The 22279-nt window shown below is 45.6% G+C and overlaps 1 protein-coding gene across 18 annotated transcripts in view; it reads left to right on the forward strand.

The window, feature by feature from the left end:
• MAPK8IP3 (mitogen-activated protein kinase 8 interacting protein 3) overlaps window positions 1-22279 on the forward strand; it is a 90654-nt gene that overhangs the window by 18339 nt on the left and 50036 nt on the right. For 8 of the 18 annotated variants that reach the window (XM_061599279.1, XM_061599284.1, XM_061599278.1 and 5 more), the window contains exons 4-9: window positions 1937-2028; window positions 5485-5508; window positions 10987-11128; window positions 16898-17141; window positions 18654-18753; window positions 20568-20686. In XM_061599279.1, the coding sequence (XP_061455263.1) occupies window positions 1937-2028; window positions 5485-5508; window positions 10987-11128; window positions 16898-17141; window positions 18654-18753; window positions 20568-20686 (721 nt within the window). Of the gene's footprint in view, window positions 1-1936; window positions 2029-5484; window positions 5509-10986; window positions 11129-16897; window positions 17142-18653; window positions 18754-20567; window positions 20687-22279 lie in introns of those variants that run through there. The other 10 variants (XM_061599290.1, XM_061599295.1, XM_061599288.1 and 7 more) reach the window with 4 other exon arrangements.

The raw sequence follows: 22279 nt of genomic DNA on the forward strand, positions 1-22279 counted from the left end.
CTAGGAATAGCAGTGGCTGCCGGGGTGTAGTGTCACACAGAGAGCTGAAACTCATGTTCAGAGCAGAAGATGGTCATAAAGGTTGGAAAAGAGAGATCTCCAAATATGTACGGATATGAAAAATGTCTCTTTTCCTCTTCACTTTCCATTAGCGTTGCTCATCCAGAAACATATTTACTAAGGTTACAGCCCTATACACAGTTACTTGGGAGTAAGTCCTATTGAACACAGAGGGGTTTGCTCCTGAAATGGCATGCATAGGATTGCACTCCATGATGAGGGGTTATAGCCAATGCTGGTGCATGATAGACATTATTAGCTTAGGTTAATTAATTTCAGTGGGTTTACTCTGAGTAGAGCTTAGTTGGCTACGACATCAGTAGCCGGAGCAAGGAGATGCTTTTGTCAAAAGAAAGCCTTCGGAAGTTGTCAAGAAGCTACTATGATGCAATAGTTTAATTGCAATGTTTTGGGTCAGGGGAACAGAATCCCCCTGCAGTCTATTTTAACAAGTGGGTGTCTGTGCTCAGTGAAAGCTGGTGGGTCCGATGTCAGTGGGGCAGTGGAATCCGGTCTGGATTTTAGTCCGAATTTTCAAGTTCAGACTAAAACCCGGAACAGATTCACTGCCTTTTCTTTCTTTTTCTCTCACCATGCAAGGTATGCACAGGGACATGTGTATGATCCCTGACCAGCAAGCATGTGCAAAAAAATAAATAAAGCCAAGGTACTAAATAAACATTGTACATTGCTGCATCATGTATTAAAATGTAAAACATTATACAAAACCAATCTGTGGCCATGAGGCCAATAAAGTTTATAATTCTTAGCAAACAATTTTGTGTATCTCCACAACAATAGGCACCAAAAGCTGTGTACAATAATAACTCAGTTAATGAAGTAGAAGCATTCCTGGACATTACTTCGTTATCAGAAACTTTGGTACCAGGGGTAGGAATAACGTGGAAAGAATAGGGATAGGTTTCTACACCACAAAAAAGAAGAGCAGTTCAACATATTTCAGCAAACTTTTTATTCAAAACTAACAATAACGCACATCTGAAATGAAACAACCAGGTCAGGTAAGCCTTGCATACAGACAACTTCTTCCAAAATGCATCCTTACCTTTTTTCTTTTATCATGTAGCATCTTGTTATAGTAATCTAAAGCTTTGAATTCAGTTCTCCTCTCCGTACACTCGAGCAGGTAGGCAAGAGGCAGCTGCTGCCACCAGCCTGTGCTTGGTCTCTCTCTTTCTTTCTGCCATCCTCCCCTAGACTTGAGCAGACACATCTGCAGTAAACAGTGCTTCCAGGGCACCCAAAGCACTGTTTACTGCAGAGGTGGATGTGCCATCTGACAGGAAGTGGCATTCCAGCTGTGCGTGAGAGATCTGTCTGCAGCAGCTGCAATCCAGTAGACAAGGAGCCACATTCTGACGAGCTTGTTTCCTGGAGGATTTGTTAGTTGAGGTATTACAGTAATTGCACAACAATGAGTGCTAAAATATCTGATGACGCTGACTGAATGTATCGTTCAAATATTAACTACACCACAGCAATACAACGTTGCTATAGATGCCCATCGTCATTAGCAGTGTTTTGGCAACTATATCTTTGTTCTATATATTGCTGTGGTATAGTTGTTATTATTACAGACAGTTTTTGCATGAAGTTCATTTGTTATCTTTATTTTCTTTTATTTTTTTCATGCTGTAAACTCTGCAGCCCATTGGCTCTGGCCCCCAATGAACTCTTCTTGTGTATCACCGGCCTTTCGTAGAGAAAACGTTTCCCACATCATTGCCGGCAGTTCTGATGTCAAAGGAAATTGCTTGCTTTGAAAGAAAGGGTTGTCCAGAAAAGAAAATGGAGGGATGTTAACTCTTCATTTTGGATCTGGGTTGATCCACTGCATTTCCCCCTCCTTTCACAGATGATCCAGACCTATGTGGAACACATTGAGCGATCCAAGATGCAGCAGGTTGCCGGAAATAGTCAAAACGAGAGTGGACTACCTGGAAGGAGGTAGGTTTGCACCTTGACTCTGCACTTGGAAAAAAATCTTCTGAACTGTGAATGGGTGTTCCAGAGGGAAGACATTGACCAGTCTCCTGTTGGTCCTTACTTGTGCTCAGTGACCAAAAGTAGTAGTAACCAATCTCTTTTACTGCTGGTGTCCTGAATTTGGTGGCAAACCAAATGTCCCCCATTAAGAGCCAATGAACCAGTCTGTTGCTTTGAGCCCTAACCAGCTAGGAGCATGCTAATTGGCAGCTGGTAGACTTAAGGTGACGAACTAAGCCGCATTCACACCATTCATTTATTCCACTATTATTCCACTTTACCAGTCATGGCTTCCTCCAAAGAATCCTGGGAAGTGTATTATCATCATCATCATCATTATTAAATTTCTATCCCACCCTTCCTCCCAAAACACACTAAAAATATCTTAAAACATCTCAAAACCAAATGTCTCAAAAATAAAACATATGAAAAACATCTTTAAAAAATGTTTAAAAACATCTTAAAAAGTGATTCCAGCACAGACGCAGACTGGGATAAAGTCTCTACTTAAAGGGCTTGTTGAAAGAGGCAAGTCTTCAGTAGGTGCCGAAAAGATAACAGAGATGGCGCCTGTATATTTAAGGGGAGGGAATTCCAAAGGGTAGGTGTAGTTCATGAAGGGGGCTGAGCGTGGTTAGGAGACTCCTAATTTCTCCACAGAGCTATAATTCCCTGTGTAGTTTAACAGGCAGCCCCTCTTCCCAGAGAACTTCGGGAATTGCAGCTCTATGAGAGGAAGAGTAGTCTCCTAACAACTCTCAGCGTCCTTCACAAACTACACTTCCCAGGATTTTTTGGGGGAAGCCATGAGTGTTTAAAGTGGAAAACTAGTGGAATGTGGGGTGAGAAGGTGGTCCTAGATATTAGGCAGCAACCTGGCTCTGAAGTCCCAGGCCTTTGTCAAAAAGTTGCAAAATAGTAAGGGGAGGGTGTGATTTGAAGCAGAGCAGTGGTGGTTCGGGCGCACTTAACCCCTCCCCCAGTCACTGCTTCTCCCCCTCTAACCTTCATATCCTTCCCTTCCCGCTCCCCTCCCAAGATAACACACGGAGGACCATAGCTTCCCCATCCCTGTCTGATGCAGTAGGCCAGTGGGGCTCAACCTTGGGTCCCCAGATGTTATTGGACAACAACTCCCACCATTCCCAGCCAGCTTGGCCAATGGTCAGGGGTGATGGGGCCCCAGGGGTGATGGGGCCCCAAAGCCGATGGGCGCTGCAACAGGCAAGTAAGGGAGGGATATGAGATGGGAGGGCCTGTCACAATTTTTTTGGTCTTTTTTGTTTACTGATACAATAAAAAACAAAACAAAAAGGGAGACAATGGCAACCCGAGTTTCTTGCTCTGTATTTGACAAGTTGTCCATCTTCTTTAAGTCCCTCTGGGTGGCTTGCTTCCTGGAAAGAGAAAAACGGCGTGTGGGAGAGTGTCTTCCTGCGAGTCTCCTGCAGCCGGCTAAACAGAGTCGGGAAAGGGAGGCTTTTTCCTTCATCCCAGGCTGTGCCTTGTGCGCATCTGGCTCAAGAGCTGCGTACTTGCTTCACCATGCACCTCCCCTCCCTGACTTCCTCTCCATATGGCTTGCATGTCTCTCTGTCTGCTTAGCGTTTTAGAGGAGCGAGAACATGTTGTACACTTAGTGACAAATGTTTGTGTGTGTGTGTGTGTTTGCAATGCAAACGTGCCTTGCCACTCTAGATTGTTTTCGTACATCGTTGCACTTTCGTGTGTGTTTGAACTGTTCATTTTCTGCCTCCCACCGTGCCCCCAGCTTTAAACTCAGAGCTGGAGGGAGAAGCAGGAGATTCCTCCACCCCCTCGTGACCTCAGACGCAGGACGAGGTCAGGAACAAGACTTTTTCCTTTGCAGGAGGAAGGTTCCGGCGATCACAGAGGTTTTGGTTGTCAGCAGGGCAAGCCAGAATTTGTTGAAGCCTGTCTAAAGCCCTTCACGGCTTGGGGTTCAAATCCCTGGAGATCCACCTCTCCACATATGCCCATCTGAATATACTATGGGTTGTTCTTCCCGGAATAGACCCATTGAAATGAATGAACCTAAGTAAATCATGTTTGTTATCTTCAGTGGGTCTACTCATAGGACTAGCATTGAATACCATTCTAAGAGCGTCAGAACTCTTTTTATGCCGCTTCTGTTAGCTTTATCTCTGTTGATGTGCTTTCCTGCTGTCCTTTTAAATCAGGGAGTGGCTGACCTGTGGCCCTCCAGATCTTGCAGGACCAGAGCACCCATTATCCCATGCTGGCTGGAACTGATGGATGTTGGGAGTCCAGCAATGTCCAAAGGGCCACAGGTTCCCCATCCCTGTTATAAATGGCATTACACTTTTGATGTTTTTGCTTTAAAGTGCTTTTTATTGTAATTTTGATTCTTTGTTATCCACTCTGGGAACTTTATTGATGGGGTGTGTAAAAAAATCCGACACCCCCTGTATATACAGTATATCAGAAAGAAGGTTATATATGGAGACAGAGAGCCGCAGTCTATGTGATTGTAGCTGCTGGCTTCCCCCCCCCCCCCCGGTTGCTACAATTGCAGGAAAAGCGGCAATGTGCATTCTTGTCTGTGTTAGGCCACATCTGCACCATATGCCTATTTTTTCCACTTTAAACTGTCTTGGCTTGGAAGTGTAGTTTGTGAAGTGTGCTGAGTGTTGTTTGGAGATTCCTGGCCCCCTCTCAGACTTTCCTGGGAAGAGGGACTAGCTGTTAAACCGCCCTGTGCTTTAACAAAATCTTCTCTCTGTGAATCAATTAACCAAATGAATGAATAATGAAAAGTTCCTCACCAAGCTAGCTCTGCAACTGAATAGATTCTTAGATTGAATAGATTTCAGCATGCCTGCATGCATTTGCTTGCTTTGCAGAATTTATTCTGTCAAGAGATAGGCAAGAACTATGTGAGGCAATCAGGCCCTGAGCACCATCCCCTTTCTGGCTTCTGAGATTTTGTGAGGCCATGTCCGCATATTTTCATGCTTATCTTTACTCGCTTAAGGACTAAAAACTGCTCTCTGGTACTTTTTACAACTGGAGGTAAGTTTTAACCTGGTGCCGAAAGGATGTTCATGATGGTGCCAGGTGGGCCTTGTTGGGGAGAGCATTCCACAGATGTGGAGCCACATCTTGCCACCCTCTGAACCTCCCTCACTTGGGGCACCTGGACTATAGGTATCACTGTGTTTTCTGGATCCACTGCATGTTTCTGAGGCTGTGGGTGTGCGTGTGTCTGTCAACTTCTCCATCTCTCCACAGGTGAATGTTTGCGCGAACACATAACAACATCCATGTGTTTGTGTATGTGCTTGCATGACCTTTGCACTCTAATGGTTATTCTCTTGTCTTGCTTTTCGTGCCATTGCCTTTCTTGTGTGGGCTGCTCTCTGTTTGTCACTTCAGTCACCGCCAGTCATGGAGGAAAAGGTAATTTGGGGGAATCTGTATATGTTGGGGCAGGGGCTCTTGAGTAGCTATGGGATCACCGACAGTGTTTTTGCTGTTAGGAACATAGCAAGTTGCCTTATACTGAGTCAGACCATTGGTCCATTTAGCTCAGTATTGTCGACACTGACTGGCAGCAGCTCTCCAGGATTTCACGCAGGGGACATTTCCAGCCCTAATTGGAAATGGAAATGGACTGCCTTCAAGTCGATCCCGACTTATGGCGACCCTATGAATAGGGCTTTCATGGTAAGAGGTATTCAGAGGGGGTTTCCCATCGCCTCCCTCCGAGGCTAGTCCTCCCCATCTGGCGAGGGCCTGCTCAGCTTGCCACAGCTGCACAAGCCAGCTCCTTCCTTGTCCGCAACTGCCAGCTGGGAGGCAACTGGGCTCCTTGGGACTATGCAGCTTGCCCACGGCTGCACAGGTGGCAGGGCACGTAACCCTTGAGCCACTCACTGTGGGGGTGATCTTCAGCTGTCCCTTGATGCCCAGGAGACCCGAGCGGGGATTTGAACTCACAGACTCTGGACTCCCAGCCAGGCTCTCCTCCCCACTGCACTATACCAGCTATTGCCCTAACTAGAGATGCCGGGAATTGAACTTGGGACCTTCTGCAGGGCAGATGCTCTGCCCGTGAGCTACGGCTCTTCCCCAATGCGGTTCTGTATTGACGTGGGCCAAGCTGGTGAGTCAAGAGGCGTAATCTATTTTTCTGGGTTCTAAAGAAGCAGAGGAACTGTTCTAAAGTCACATTGGGTGGCGACATATTTAACAAAGCATGGTGTCCAGAATTTGAATCAGGCATTGCAACAGCACCTGATATCACAGCAAATGGGGCCACATCCTCAATATACATTTAAAATGGTATCATGCCACTTTAAACAGCCATGGCTTCCCCCAAAGCATCCTGGGAATTGTAGTTTGCGAAGGGTGGTGAGGGTTGTTTGGAAACCCCCCTATTCCCCTCACAGAGCTACAGTTCCCAGAGTGTTCCTCTTCCCAGGGAACTCTGGGAATTGTAGCTCTGTGAGAGGTGAATAGGGGGTCTCCTAGCAACTCTCACGACCCTTAACAAACTACAGTTCCCAGGATGCTTTGGGGGAAGTCATGATCTTTAAAGTGGTATAATGTATGGTGCGGATGTGACACAGGATTTCAGGGCCATGAGTAAGGACCACCCAAGTCAGTGCCATCTGAGGTCTGTGTTTATACAGTAGTAGCAGTTGGGAAGCTGCCATTTAGAATTGCCCACAGTCCCCCAGAGCAATGCTCTGTCAGGGTGTTGTGGGTAATTGCAATGGAGGATGCTTTGCAGCTGCCAGCCACCTATTCTGCTGCTGCTGCTGCTGCTGTCTTCACTGCCTATACACTGGCTTGGTGGGGTTTGAGTGGGCACTGGGGCTGGTGGGGCCATAGAGGGCACTTCCTCATGAGGCCCCTCACACCTGCTGCTACCCCCAGTTTGAATCCCGCCAAAGTCACCGCAATGGGTAGACTGCAACGCATCTAGGAAGAGCTCGATGCCTTTAGGCCAGAGAGATGGGCAACCCCTTTTGCCTCCCGAGGGCGGATGTGCCCTCCTCCCCTTACTGGAGCATTGGATGCATCAAGACAGTTCATGTTCTGAAGCAGGGAAAGCTGCTGTTATAAGTCCCTGCCTTTTGGGTTTCTTTTTGTTTTGTTTCCTACCCCATGAGAAAATGGAATTGGTTCATCTCGACCTCCCTTCTGGCTTGACTTCTCGGGCTTGGAGTTCCATTACGGCAGTTTCACACATGGTCACAAGCAGACAGCTTGCAACTGCCTCTCAGATGGATCCCCGGGGAAATGTTTTTTCTGTGTTCAGCAGAGGCAACGATCCGTACAGGAACAGCAGTGTGGGTGGTGGTGGAAGGCTTCAGGCTTCACTGCAGTGCTGCTTCTGGCGTAAATTCAGAGAAATGCTCAAATGCAGCTAGGCTGCCAATTTGGAGTGTTGCACAGAACTCCACCTCCCCCGCATGTGCACTCAATTCATGCAGGAAGAAGGATGGATGTTGTGCAACTGGAAATCTGGCCTCCTCCTCCTGCTAACATAGGGATTCTAGACCAAGTGTGGGGAACTTTTGGCCCTCTGGGTGTTGCTGAACTACAACTCCCATCATCCCTGGCCATTGGCCATACTTGCTGGGGCTGATGGGAGTTGTAGTTCAGCTACCCCTGGAGCGCCACAAGTTCCCCACACCAGTTCAAGGCCAAGGATGGGGAACCTGTGGCCCTGCAGCTGTTGTTTGACCTCACATCCCATCAGCTCCAGTCAGCATGGCCCAGGATGTTGGGTATTGGAGTCCCAACAGCAACTGGAAGGCCACAGCTTCTAGGGGAAAATGTCAGAAGATTCAAAACCATTCATAGCTGTAGGCTGGGAGAACTGGGAGGAAATGGAAGAAAACCAGGCCCCCTTGCATGAAGGAAGAAAGGAAAGCAGGACAGAATCAAATTGTGGGGCAGGACGGTGCTGTCCAGCTCGGGGTGCAAAATTGGGAGTTGGGAAGCTGTTCACCAGATGCATCATAGAGTATGCTCACTTCCTTGAGCACATTCTTATCTTGCCTTTCCTCCAAGGAGCCCAGAGTGGTCCCCTTGGCCACCGCTCTCTCCTCCTCATGTTCTCACAACAACTCTGTAAGGTAGGATAGTCTGAAAGATTAGTGGGTGAGCCCAACACCCCCTAAGGGAGTTTGAAGGCTGAGCAGGGATTTCAGACCAGGTCTTGGTCCCACCACCCTCCAATCATTGTCAAATGCTCTAGGCATATATATATTTACATACAATATAATCAGGGGGAGGGGAAATCAGTATCGCTTCATGGAAAAATACAATGACATTCAAACAAGACTTTCTAGCAACTGTGTCAAAACAAAACCATATATCATAAGGAAAACTGAGCAGTGCACGAAAAAAAGAACTTAACAAGGAATCAGAGTCCACAAAAGCTTGGGGAAGCATCTATGTCTTTAAGAAGCATTTAAAGCTGGTTACTTCCTCTTCCTCTCAAAGCATCTGGGGGAGGACATTCTACAGAATGGGGGCTACCACTGAGAAGGCTTCCATGTTGTCCCCAAGCGATAATCTGCTGGTTATGGAACAACCAGCCACGACTCCTTGGAACTTCTTAAAGCTCGGCTTAGTCTGTACCCAGGGGAGGCAGTCTGCTAGACACCCTGGTTCCAAGTTGTTTAGGACTTTAAATGTCAGCAGCAAGAACTTGAACCTGGCTCAGTAGTAAATAGGCAACCAGTGGGGATTTTTCTGCACTGGTAAAATACATGTATTTATTAATTTTATTTTATTTATTGAATTTATTAGTCGCCCATCTGGCTGGCTGTCCAGCCACTCTGGGCGACATACAAAATAGGCATACAATACTTAGACATTAAAAATCTAAAAACAATGAAGATAAAATTTAGCCAACTCCAAAAGCCTGCCTGAAGAGCCAGGTCTTCAAGGCCTGGTGGAAACTCATCACGGAAGGGGCATGGCGGAGATTATTTGGGAGGGAGTTCCACAGGGTGGGGGCCACAACTGAAAAAGCCCTCTCTCTAGTCCTCACCAGTTTGGCTGTTTTGACTGATGGGATGGAGAGAAGGTCTTTTGAGGCTGATCTTGTTGGGCGGCATAGCTGATGATGCTGGAGGCTCTCCTTTAGATAGACTGGGCCGAAACCACACAGTAGGGCCCCGCATTACGGCGTTCTGCTTTAAGGCATTCCGCTGATGCGGCGCCTTTCATTTTCAATTTTAAAGGGTTTTTTCCCCCTTTTGCGACGTTTTGCACAATTTTCGCGTCATTTTCGTGCGATGTGGCCCATATCCGCTTTATGGTGTTTTCCGCTTTACGGAACGGAACCCGCCGTATAAGCGGGGCCGTACTGTATAGGGATTTAAAGGTCAAAACCAACACCTTGAATTGGGCCTGGTAAGCAACTTGTAACCAGTGCAACTCTTTTAGCACTTGGAGTGATATGATCTCGCCGGCGGCTGCCTTTAATCAGGCGCGCTGCCACGTTCTGTACCAGTTGCAACATCCAGACCGTTTTCAAGGATAGCTCCATGTAGAGCGCATTACAGTAGTCTAGGCGAGAGGAGACCAGGGCATGTACCACTGATGGGAGCAGATGATTGGGAAGGTAGGGGTGTAGCCTCCGTATCAGATGGAGTTGATACAGCGCTGCCCGGCTCACAGCCAAAACCTGCGCTTCCATGGACAGTTGGGAGTCAAGAATGTAAAGCTGGGTGTCCCACTGAGCACCCTAGCATTTTGCACCAGCTGCAGCTTCTGAACCAGACATAAGGTTGCCTCACATGCAGTGCATTGCTGTCATCTAATCATAAGGTTCCCAGTGCAAGGACCACCATGGCAAAGCTATGCTGCTCCAGGAACAGCTATAGCTGGTGGACCAGCTGAAGTTGCTAATGGGTGTTCCGAGCCACTGAGGCCACCTGGGCCTCTAGTCACCACAAGGGATCTAGAAACACTCCCAATAAACACCTGCTCCTTCAGACGGAGCACAAGCCCATAACGGGTGATACTCAACCCAATTCGTGGGGCTGATGCTGTGTAGACCCTGTGGTAAAAAGTTTACAAGTCTGTGCCAGAAAAGACAATTCTGTGACTAGTATAAACCACACGCAATTGCATCACTATTTTTTGTAGATTATTCCACACATTTATTTACTTGCTGTTTTGCATAATGAAGTCTGGTTTTGCTAGGCAAGGACTGCAGGTCAGTGATGCAGAGTGCAGACTTTGCATGCAGAAGATCCAAGTCTCCAGGTAGAGCTAGGAAAGACATTTGTCTTGAGATCCTGGAGAGGTGCTGCCAATCAGTGCAGACAGTACTGGCCGAAGTAGACTAGTGGTCTGTCTTGGAATAAGGCAGTTTCCTATGTTGTTCATGGGTTGGGGGAGAGGGATCTCTAGGAACTATGCAGGGTGCTGACATTCTCAGTCACTGCAAAATGGATACTACCATTCCTCTGGCTTCTGATGTTTCAGCCGATACCGTTTTGAGCATATCTTCACACCCAGAAGGTCTGGAAACGTGGAGATTGGTTTTTAAATGGAACATCCACTACTCAGGGACTTGAATCCTGCGCCTGATGCTGCGTCCTGCATTTCCAAGGAAGCGCAGCATCCATGCGCAGCCCTCCTTGAGCGCCCTGGGTGTATTATTTGAAATGCATCTCGCAAAGTCTCCTGTTCTACTCCAGTTCGAATGAGCCAGAGTTCCTTCCAGCACCAGGATCATGAATTTGGAGCGCCTTTTATGTGGGAATGTTAATGAGTCCCCAGAATAGTTTGCACGCTATTCTCTATGATGGATTCTTTTGCTGCTTTCTCCATTACAGGGATCTTCTGGTTTCTCTAACTCTTTCCCATGCCCCTCTCTCTCTGACTTTCACTTTTCTGCTCTAGCATGAAGAGGCGTCCCAATTCTCTGAATATCCCCCTCACAGATGACATGGTACGTGGGCAGGTGGGGGCCAAGATCGCCCCTGCAGTGGACCACTGGCATCTGAGTGACCTCGGCCAGCTGCAGTCCAACTCCGGCTACAAGGTTTATTTAACACCATCATGAAAATGAGGCCTTCTCCGCCTATTTGTTGCAGTGGCACCTCCATCAGGACAGAGAGAGACACACCGCTGTGTGTCTGTAACCCTTTGCAGCCGAGAGCCATTTCTGTGCAGACGCTTTGCTCAGCTTCACTCTGTATGTGAGGAGTGTTCCTTTTCCTAAAGGGGTTCCCAAACTTTTTCCGCCCCATGGACTACTTGAAAATTGCTGAAGGTCTTGGGGAACCACTTAATGATTTTTCAACTTTTATTGTCGTCGTGATCCATATTGCTCCCCCCCGCAGCTTCCTTTTTGAAGAAAGATGTATGGCAGGTCATACATCTTTGAACCATCTGACCCACACCTTCTCCTGTTCCCCGCAACAGAATTAGGTTCCCTGAAATTGGAAACATAGATAACTTGCTTGTGCATACTTGGTTACATCCACTCTGTACATTTAAATCAATGGCTTTCCCCAAACAATCCTGGGAGCAGAGCTACAATTCCCAGCACCCTTAATGAACAGTAGTTCCCATGTGCTTTAAATGGTGCTTCCCCTATGGGAAAGGCTGCAGAATTTGGCCTGTTTAGTTTAGAGAAAAGGCAAGTAAGAGGTGACATCATAGAAGTATATAAAATTATGCATGGCACGGAGAAAGTGGATGGAGAAAAGTTTTTCTCCCTCTCTCATAACACTAGTATTCGTGGACATCCAAGGAAGCTGAATGTTGGAAGATTCAGGACAGGCAAAGTCATTCTTCACACAGCGCATAGTTAAACTATGGAATTTGCTCCCACAAGAGGCAGTGATGGCCACCAACTTGGATGGCTTTAAAAGAGGACTAGACAAATTCATGGAGGATTAGGCTATCAGTGGCTACTAGCCATGATGGCTATGCTCTGCCTCCACAGCTAGAGGCAGTATGCTTCTGAATATCAGTTGTTAGAAACCGTAGCAGGGGAGAGTGGTCTTGTACATCAGGGTCTTCTTATGGGATGTGGCATTTGCTCTCTTCCAGCTGGCAGAGTGCAAACAAAATAATCTCCTTTATGCAGTGGTGTGTAAATAAAGCTTAGTACCAATAGATCTCTATGGGGTAGCCAATCACCAAAGCAGGGATAAGACCATTAGGGAGACAAGCATATTGTTCATAGAGAATGCACCACTGTCAAATTCCATTATTCTGGGCTTGTTTAGTTGTAGGTGGTCCCTTTGTCCTAGAGTCTCTGCTGCTAGCCTGTTCTTGTTACACACCAGAAAACAGCTGGTGTCCAAGGACTACATAAAATACATGGATCTCACCAGTTCAGTATATACATATCAAATCAAATTGTATTCCTGGTTGACTGAGCAGGCCATACACCAACATAGCAATAATATCAACAACATGAAACAGTTATAAAGCATCAGAATGAAAACATCCATTGTATTACCGTAGTGAAAACCTATCGCAAACATTCTCTCACAGAGTCTGGGCAATGTATATCAGTATATATAATCTTCAGATCCAATCAATGACTTCCACTTTCCTAGGGCCAGTTTAACAAATTTAACAGTTCTGTGTGATGTATAGCAACCTGTACCAGCCAATAAAAATATAGTTGCCCTCCGTGGCGCAGAGCGGTAAGCGGCGGTAATGCAGCCGAAGCTCTGCTCACGGCCAGAGTTCGATTCCAACGAAAGGAGGAAGTCGAATCTCCGGTAAAAGGGGTTGAGGTTCACTCAGCCTTCCATCCATCCGTGGTCGGTAAAATGAGTACCCAGCATATGCTGGGGGGTAAAGAAAGGCCGGGGAAGGAACTGGCAATCCCACCCTATATATACGGTCTGCCTAGTAAACGTCGCAAGACGTCACCGTAAGAGTTGGAAACGACTCGCAGTACAAGTGCGCGGACACCTTTACTTTTAGAGGGAAGTTGTTGCTCATCTCAGCTAGTAAGGGCTCAAGATACTGAGTCCCCGAACTGGAGTGCAGAGGACAGTCTGTTAAGAAATGTGTCATGTCCTCTAAAGGCAACTAGTGAGGCAATATCTACCCACACTGTACTGAGCCCCATAACGTCCCTTCACCTCCATTAGCTGCAAGGAGTTCAGTCTGCACTGAAGTTTAAATATATAAATATATATACATACATGTAACTTCAAATTTAGTTGCTCATTAAAGCAAGGCATCCTTGCCTTTAAGAAATGTACGACTGCAAAGGGTTAAGTGGCCATCTGTTCACAGTCTTCATTGTCATTCTGCTATGCTGAGTGAGTGAGAGATGTGTGAAAGTATAGCTGGGCTTGCAGTAACTGAACCTTACTAGACTAATCTCAACACAATCATCCCTGGCCTTGAAGCAACAACCATTCTTTAATGAGCAGAAGCTGAGAGTTGTGGCTGGAACTGGGTGTAGATGTCAGAAGTACCTTTACGAAAGAGGGTACACTTTCCTTCAGGGCTAGCCCCATTCTCATAGTAGGCGCTTGCACCCACAGTGGTCTCTGTCTGCCATGAAGACAGCTTGAGCATGACTGTCCAGGTTGAAGCACCCTCCACGTGGGTGCTGCAGTGCTCGAATATGCTGAAATCCTCATCCAGCCTACTAAAGAGGAACCATGTGGCGTGGCCTTAGAAAAGTTTAACTCCCAACTCCCATCAGCCCCACGGCCAGTCATCAGGGACAGAGGGCATCAGAGTCCAACAACATCTGGAGGGTCACAGATTGCCCCATCCTTACCTAGAATAGATGTTGGAAACCTTTGGCCCTCTAAATGTTGCTGAACTACAACTCCCATCATCTCGGGCCATTGACCGTGCTTTCTGGGGCTGACGGGAGTTGTAGTTCAGCAACATCTGGAGGGCTAAAGGTTCCCTACACTTGCCGTAGAAGTACATTGTATATTTTAACACTAATGAGGATCTGACCCTAGAAAATTAAGCTCAGCTCCGACTGTTTTAGGGAATGAGGATGAGAGAGATCAATTTTGCTGTCCTTCCTAACTCTTGACAGACGCCAGGGACTGTGTTTTCTTAGTGTTTTTCCTGATCATGGCCCCTTTCCTGCTGTTCCGTACCAGTGGCTGGGGCAAAGGCTAGTGCTTTTTACTTCAGGCCCTTGTACAGAGTGAGAGTTGGGTTGCCTCAGGCAACTGCCTTCAACTGCCTTTTGTGCTTAAGGCTCATGGATTTTCCAACTGTGAAATCCTGTTTTCTGGACTCCCAAGCAGCGTGCAGTGTTGACCATGGTGTCTCTAGGAATGGATGCAGTTGGTTGCAGCATGTTGGCGATTGGTTTGGGGCAGATGTGTGTCTCTTGTTAAATTGTGTTACTTTTTGTATGTGTTTCTTTTTTTAAAGTCCTGTAGCAAGTGATGGTCCCTTGTCTGGATCCTTCGGCTCATTCACCTCTGTTGTTTGCCCTTAAGTAACGATTCCACTGTTTAGTCATAACTATGAGCATAAATATGAACCTTGTCACTTAGACCTCGATTTTACGATACATTTAAAGCAGTGCTGTGCCACTTTCAACAATCATAGCCTTCCCCAAGAATCCTGGGAAGTGTAGTTTGTAAAGGGTGCTGACAGCTGTTAGGAGACCCCCATTCCTGTCACAGAACTCCAGTGGCCAGAATGGTTTAACAGTCAGCCCCTCCTCTTAGGGAACTCTGGAAATTGTAGCTCTGTGAGGGGAATTGGGGTTTCCTAACAACTCTCAGCACCATTTACAAATTACACTTCCCAGGGTTCTTTTGGAAAAGCCATGGCTGTTGAAAGTGGTATGATACTGCTTTAAATGTATGGTGCAGATGAGGCCCTAGAGGCAACATGAGCCAGTGTGGTCCGGTGAATAGAGAGGTTTGGTCCCTCCTGACTGTGTGGTTCGGTGGTCCTTGTATAGTAGGAAGAGATGGAATTATAACTCAAGAGGATACCCCCACAGAGGATATGAGGGCCCCAATATGTTGTCATATTGTGACTCCTTGCTGGCCATTATTCACCATTAAGCACCCAGGCCAAGATGCGAGTGAAACCTATGACAACAAAATATGAGGGGTTCAGAAGAATTGTATCCAGCTAAACCAAGTTCTGGTCAGAGTACACCCAGTCGAATTAATGGACATGACTGATTGAGGTCCATTAATTTCAGTTGCTGTACTCTAAGCAGAACTTAGTTGGACTCAACCCTATATATTTATTTATTTGTTTTATTTATTTATTTATTATTTGATTTATATCCCGCCCTTCCTCCCAGTAGGAGCCCAAACGTATGTATATCTATCTGTATACAAAAATCCTTAAAGTTAATGCTTTAAATATTTCTATTTGCTTTTGATTAACTTAACATGTTAAATACCAAGACTCTAAACCTGGCGTGGGAAACCTCCAGATGTTGCCGAACTACAACTCCCATCAGCCCCAGCAAGAATGGCCAACGGGCAGGGATGATGGGAGTTTTAATTCAGCAACATCTGGAGGGCAATGTTTCCCCACACCTGCCCTAAGATAATAATAAACTAGGTAGGCCAGGCTCATTCTGAATCCCACACCTGAATAGGTCACTTTTTTTTAGGCCTCCTCAGGTGTTACCCACTGTAGCAGTTCTCACTCTGTCCTGAGAAACGCCTCTTTTCTCTTTTCAGAGGAACGTAGAGGAATGTGAAGTCTGTCAGGGCTCAAGTCCCCAAAATGATGTTTTTGTTTCATGGATGCGTTAAAGGCCGTTAAACAAATGTACAATTGCCTACCCTCTCAGAAACTTGGATTAACTTGTCAGACGTTTCTGAGAAAATCTCATTGATGAACAGTGAAATAAAGGCTATCAACGTGTTGATTTAAACACAGAGAGAGGGCAACCTAGTTCAGAGGTAGCCAATGTGGTGCCTCCAGCTGTGGCTGGAGTCCGTCTCCCAGTAAATCCAGCAAAACACTCAAGCGGCACCATGGATCTTAAAAGTGGCTTCATAGAGGATAAGACTATCAATGGCTACCAGCAATGATGGCTGTACTCTGCCTCCATAGTCAGAGGCAGTTGCTGGAAACCACAGGAGGGGGGAGTGCTCTTGCGCTCAGGCCCTGCTTGTGGGCTTCCCATGGGCACCTGGTTGGCCACTGTGCGAACAAGATGCAGGACTAGATTAGCCACTGGCTTAATTTAGCAGTCTAATTTAAGTTATCCTTCACAACAGCCTTGTAATATAATTAATAATAATTTTATTATATTTGTGAACCACTTAGAGGTTTTATTGCAATCAAGCGGTATATAATTTTTTAATAAATAAATAAATAAATTAGAATTTGAACTTGGCTGTTCACAAAAGTCCAGACCGGTGAAGGCTGGTCCATAAGGGCAAATGGTGCTTTGCCCCCACCAACCTCAGTCTTTCCCTCATAGTCCCCCCTTGCCTGCTTTACTTCCAACCAGCCTAGGGGGCGGCACTGTTTGCATCCTCCTTCTTAAGTCTCAAAATGAGAATCATTGGCTCTGACTCCACCTATCATTGGCTCTGGCTCCACCTACTGTTGGGCTCCCTGCCTTCTGCCCCACCAGCCCCAATGGGCACCAGCCACCTCTGGTCCAGATATAACATTCTAAACACTGCACCACGCTGGCCTTCAGTCGTTCCATTTTTTTGTAGTTACCATTGCGGGCTTTTTAGTGCCTAGTGCTCATGTATCTCAACGTTACCAGGCAGCCACTTGGCTGGTAAATGAGAAAAAAAATTAACTGATACATCTGGTTGCATTTTTCCTCTTCCCATCCCCTCAAAACAATGCTGTGCTCTAGTGCCCGCCTGATGAAATGTCCGAGTCTGGACAATCCTCTGCAGCAGCTACGCCAAGTACCACTGGAACAAAATCCAACACGCCAACCTCATCCGTGCCCTCAGCTGCCGTCACCCCCCTAAATGAGAGCCTTCAGCCCATGAATGACTACATGATGTCGAAGAACAACAAACGTTCACGGGAGAAAAGGAATAGTCGGAATATGGAAGTCCAGGTCGCCCAGGAGACAAGGAACGTGAGCATAGGTATGGTGGGCTGCTTCCCTTTTCTGTTTAACCTGCTTCCTGTAAAATCGTAACATGCCAAGCTAGCAGGAATCTTGGGAATTGGGGAAGGGCTGGAGCTCAGTGGTAGAACATCTGTTTTGCATGCAGAAGGTCCCAGCTTCAGTCCCCAGCATCTCCAGGTAGGGCTGGGAAAGACTTCTGCCTGAAACTCTGGAGAGTCACTGCCAGTCAGTGTAGACAATACTGAGCTAGAGGGACCAATGGTTTGACTCAGTATAAGGCAGCTTCTTATGTTCTTTGTTCCTAATACTGTGGGGAACCTTGGCCCTCCAGATGTTGCAGGACAGCAACTCCCATCTTTCCTGGCCATTGGTCATGCTTGCTAGGGATGATGGCAATTGTAGTTCAGTAGCATCTGGAGGGCCAAAGGTCCCCTACTGCTAATTATCCCATGCAGCAAGCTTGCAAGCTCAGCCTGCCAGCTGAGGAGAGAGGGAAAGGAGAAGTCCCACCCACTTTGGGCTGTAGTCTCAACCATCACTGGCTTCAGACCCACAAACCACTGGTTTGCAGCACCCAATGGATTGCCTCCAAAGGCTCTGTGCATTTACTCTTCATATTAATTTGTTGGAAAGTCATATCCACACATCCACAAGTTCCACTTCTGCTGTTTCTTTTTCAATACGCATCTTTTTCCCCTTGCAAAACCTCATTATACTTAATGTCTCATCTTTTATAATATTTATATGCTACTATTTTTCCATTGCTTGACTGTTAGCATCTCTCGCCTTCCCCATTGTGTAATTAAGACCTAGATTAATTAATTTGCACACACCAAAACCTTAGCATAGGTGCCTTTTTGAGCTATTGATGGACACATAAGATAAATAAGGAAAAACTATCAGTTTTATTAGAAAGCTATATTCCCAAACTTCCATATTAACATTTGTCCAGATCAATTAAAATTGGTTCCAGTGATATTAATAAACTAGTTGATTAATCTGCTGATTAAACCACGTAAAGCACTTAATCTGCCAAAAAAACTAATGGCGTAAATGAGCATATTCCTTATTTTTAGGGGTACAACAATTAAAGATTGCAGACCAAGAAATAAGCATTTAATCTGTCAATAAACAGTAGCATATTCTTTAATATTAGTTAAAGATTGCATACCAACGTAATATATTTTAGGGCTACAACCATGAAATATTGCAGACCAAGAAATAAGCAATCTACTAATTTGAATCACTGACGCAAATTTTGAGTCACCTTGGTGAAGAATGTTGATTGCCTGCTGGTATCCCATTGCAATGTGTGAGGCTACGCACTAGCCTCTTAATCCTGTACTAGCTAAGTGTGTATGTGTGTGTATGAATGAGGCATTCTTTGTCGCTGCTCCTCAAGATCTCTAATGGATTGGATGGCCCAATGCCGTCCTTGACAAAGAGAGGTGCAAATGCCCTTCTCCGATCCAAAAGGGTGGTTTGGCCTTCCTGACTACCATTTCCCCTTTTCTGTTTCATCCTGCAGGAATGGGAAGCAGTGACGAGGGGTCAGATTTTCAAGATATCGACTCTACTCCGGAGCTGGACATGTGTCAGGATCCTAGGCTGGAGCGCACAGGAAACAGGTGGGATTGCAGACATTCTGTTTCATTAGGCAAGCTTCAATTAATGCAGAATACAGCAGCCAGAGTTTTTCTTCCTTTAGAGAGGGGGTTCCCTATCTGTGATCTGCAAACCACCAGCGGTCTGTAGGCTTCATTCAGGTGGTCCACTGCATGCCTGCATTTAACATTCATTTGTATTTTTATTGCTTATTTTATTTCTTATAGTCTATTACAGTTTGAATTCTGTGGGATGCAAATTGTAATACAATAATATATAATAAAAGAAATACAAGAAGCAATAAAAATAATATGGAAAATCCTGCAGCATCTAGCACTGTGCATTACAATTGCTACAACAGCCAGAAAAATCATTAAGTGGTCCCCTAAAATTATCAATAATTTTCAAGTGATCCGCTTCCCATTCCTGCAGGATGAAACAGAAATGGTAGTCAGGAAGGCCAAACCACCCTTTTGGAACGGAGATGGGCATTTGCACCTCTGTTTGTCAAGGACGGCATTGGGCCATGCAGTCCATTGGAGACCTCAAGGAGCAGCGACAAAGAATGCCTCATTCATACAGACACACACACACATATACACTTAGCTAGTACAGGATTAAGAGGCTAGTGTGTAGCCTCGCACATTGCAATGGGATACCAGGAGATACTCAACATTCTTCACCAATGTGACTCAAAATTTGCATCAATGATTCGAATTAGTAGATTGGAACATCCATTGGTTTAGAGCTTTTGCATGTTGCTTTCTGTTACAGGACAAATGATACCAATCCAAATCATGCAATACAATTAAAGCATCAACTGCCAACAATTATAATCCATTCAGCACTACAGAAGGAGGCTAAAGGCTTAATTTGATATTTTAAAGAGCAGTTTAGCATGGGAAGTTTCTGCAAGGAGCTTATTCGGTCCAGCTAGTCCCAAAAGATTGTTATTGGCTGTAAACCATGGACCAAACCTTGTTTTTAGCTCATTGTTTGGCTGGAGAAAGTTAAACTGCAGGCACAGGTTTGGACAACGTGGTCAGCCATGCTTGGTTCGGTGCAATGCACAAGCAGGACTAGGCATAAACACAGCAGCTGCAATCTCTTCCCCATGGTGGGGGCACACATTTGCTTGCTCATGCTCAGCTATGGTTTGGCTTAGCGTTATGTGCAAATCAGGACATTGAATAGTTTGATCAGGTATGGAGGGTGGCCCTTTTTGAAAAAATTAGGCTGTGAAAGACTTAAAGAAGATTTGTTTGCAGGAACCTGGCACACATTCATAGTATATATGTCTAGGAGTAATAATTTTGGAAATCTGTGTTTTAAATTTTCAGTTGAATTTATAAGCTCAGGATGTGGAATTGGAATGCAGAGGTGTTCTTGATTATTTTTTATCGTTCCTTCAGTGTTGTCTTATGGATTTTCTCTTTGTAGTTGCAAAATTGTATCTCTAAGTAAGAACTGTTTCAGGAGACATCTTTCCCCTATTTTTCGTCGTATGGGTAGATTCCATTTTCATGAGGGAAGTACTGCAGTCCAGGAAAAACTGTAGGGTTGCATTCCGTGGTAGTGCTAGTTAGAGTACGTCCGTGGAGAGTAACAAATCTAAGTTAGTCATTTCTAATAACTTCTCTGGCTCTGCTCTGAGTAGGACTTGGATTGGCAACAACCCATAGTTTATGATCATTCAGAACAGAGAGAGGACTCCGATTTTTTGCCAGGGTGGGGGTTTGGTATTTTGGGTGAAAAGATGGACGGCTTGCAATCCTAACAGAGGAAAGTAAAAATAATGCCAGATGCGACCTCTCTATGGTTTTCTCTTACGCAACAGCCCTACACAGGGGATTGTGAACAAAGCCTTTGGCATCAACACCGACTCTCTGTACACCGAACTTACTGAAGTGGGCTCGGAGGCCATCGGGGATGTGGATGAAGGGGCGGACCTACTAGGTAAAGGCTGCTTCAAGAGCACTGCTTTTAAAATTCTTACTGCTTTTCATCTTCCCAGCAGCCCTTTGAGGTAGGCTAGGTTGAGAGAATGTAATTCTTTACTGTCTAGAGGAGAGGCAGCCAACTTGGATCCTTCCAGATGATGTTGCACTACAGCTCCCATTATCCCTGAACATTGATCTGACTGCCTGGGTGTGGGAATCCCAACAATGTCTGGAGGGCACCATGTTGGCTACCCCTGCTCTAGAGAAGATGGGGAGACTATTGTGATCAGATATGATCAGCAAATGCTGGAACATATGGAAATTATGAAAGGGCATTTATTTGCTAAGCAGGGCTTTATGTTCTCTGCAGAATTCTATGACCTTTATAGATTATGCAGATTAAAGCACATTTCTGTAAATAATTTGCCTAATTTATTTGCTGTTATAGAGATGGAGGAGGAGCTGTGTAAGGCACTGATGCCTTCCTCTGCTCTGATTTCTGGGAATTCTACTCATCCTGTGTTTTGACTTCGGAGATTTCACCACATAGTGCGCACATACTTTCTGGCATTTTCCTCCCCAAATCATGAGGACTAGATTTTTTTTTTAAAGAACTGATCTTGGGAAGCTGAATTCTGTGGTCAAAATCATGTTCCGTGGCTTTTCTTCACTTGCAAGAAATCACAGCCTTACAGGTAGCTTTTCATAGCAATTGTCCTGACAAGTGAAAACACATTAAATAAAATTAATGAACAAGTGTACTTGGTCTATCACTCAACTGTTAATAAAAGGAGATGAACAAGCAACAAGTAGATCAGTTAACAAAGGTCCCATTAATAGTCAAAGTATTAAAATGCAGAATTATCAAAGCAAATCAGTCTTATTTAGCTTTCACTTTCAATACTTTAATTTTCTTCCCTCCTTTTCTTGACTTCTTCTTGCACCAGATGCATGTCTGCGCTCAAACTCATGCTCGCAACCAAAAGTCTCCTCCCTCTCCCCTGTAGCATTCTCATTGAACACTGCTAGATCACGTTTCACCATTACAGTCATTTCATTTACATCCCACTTTTCCGTTGGCCTGCTCGAGGCTGGCAAACCGTATTGGTGTTGCAAAAGGGACAGTGCCAGTCCAATAAAAATAATGGGTTGTGTCCAGTGCTAGCCCTACTCAGCATGCACCCATTGAGATCAATGGTCATGATGACCATGTTAATTTCGATCGGTCTACTCTGAGTAGAACTTAGCTGGAGTCAACCCTTTGGGTGGTATCCAGTGTTAGTCCTACTTAAGAGTAGACCCACTGAAGTTAATACACATGACTAGCTTAAGGATCCTCCGTGGCGCAGAGTGGTAAGCGGTGGTAATGCAGCCAAAGCTGTGCTCACGGCCGGAGTTCGATTCCAACGGAAGGAGGAAGTCGAATCTCCGGTAAAAGGGGTTGAGGTCCACTCAGCCTTCCATCCATCCGTGGTCGGTAAAATGAGTACCCGGCATATGCTGGGGGGTAAAGAAAGGCCGGGGAAGGAACTGGCAATCCCACCCCATATATACGGTCTGCCTAGTAAACGTCGCAAGACGTCACCGTAAGAGTCGGAAATGACTCGCA

The sequence above is a fragment of the Rhineura floridana genome, chromosome 17 (genome assembly GCF_030035675.1).
Source record: "Rhineura floridana isolate rRhiFlo1 chromosome 17, rRhiFlo1.hap2, whole genome shotgun sequence".
NCBI lineage: Eukaryota > Metazoa > Chordata > Lepidosauria > Squamata > Rhineuridae > Rhineura > Rhineura floridana.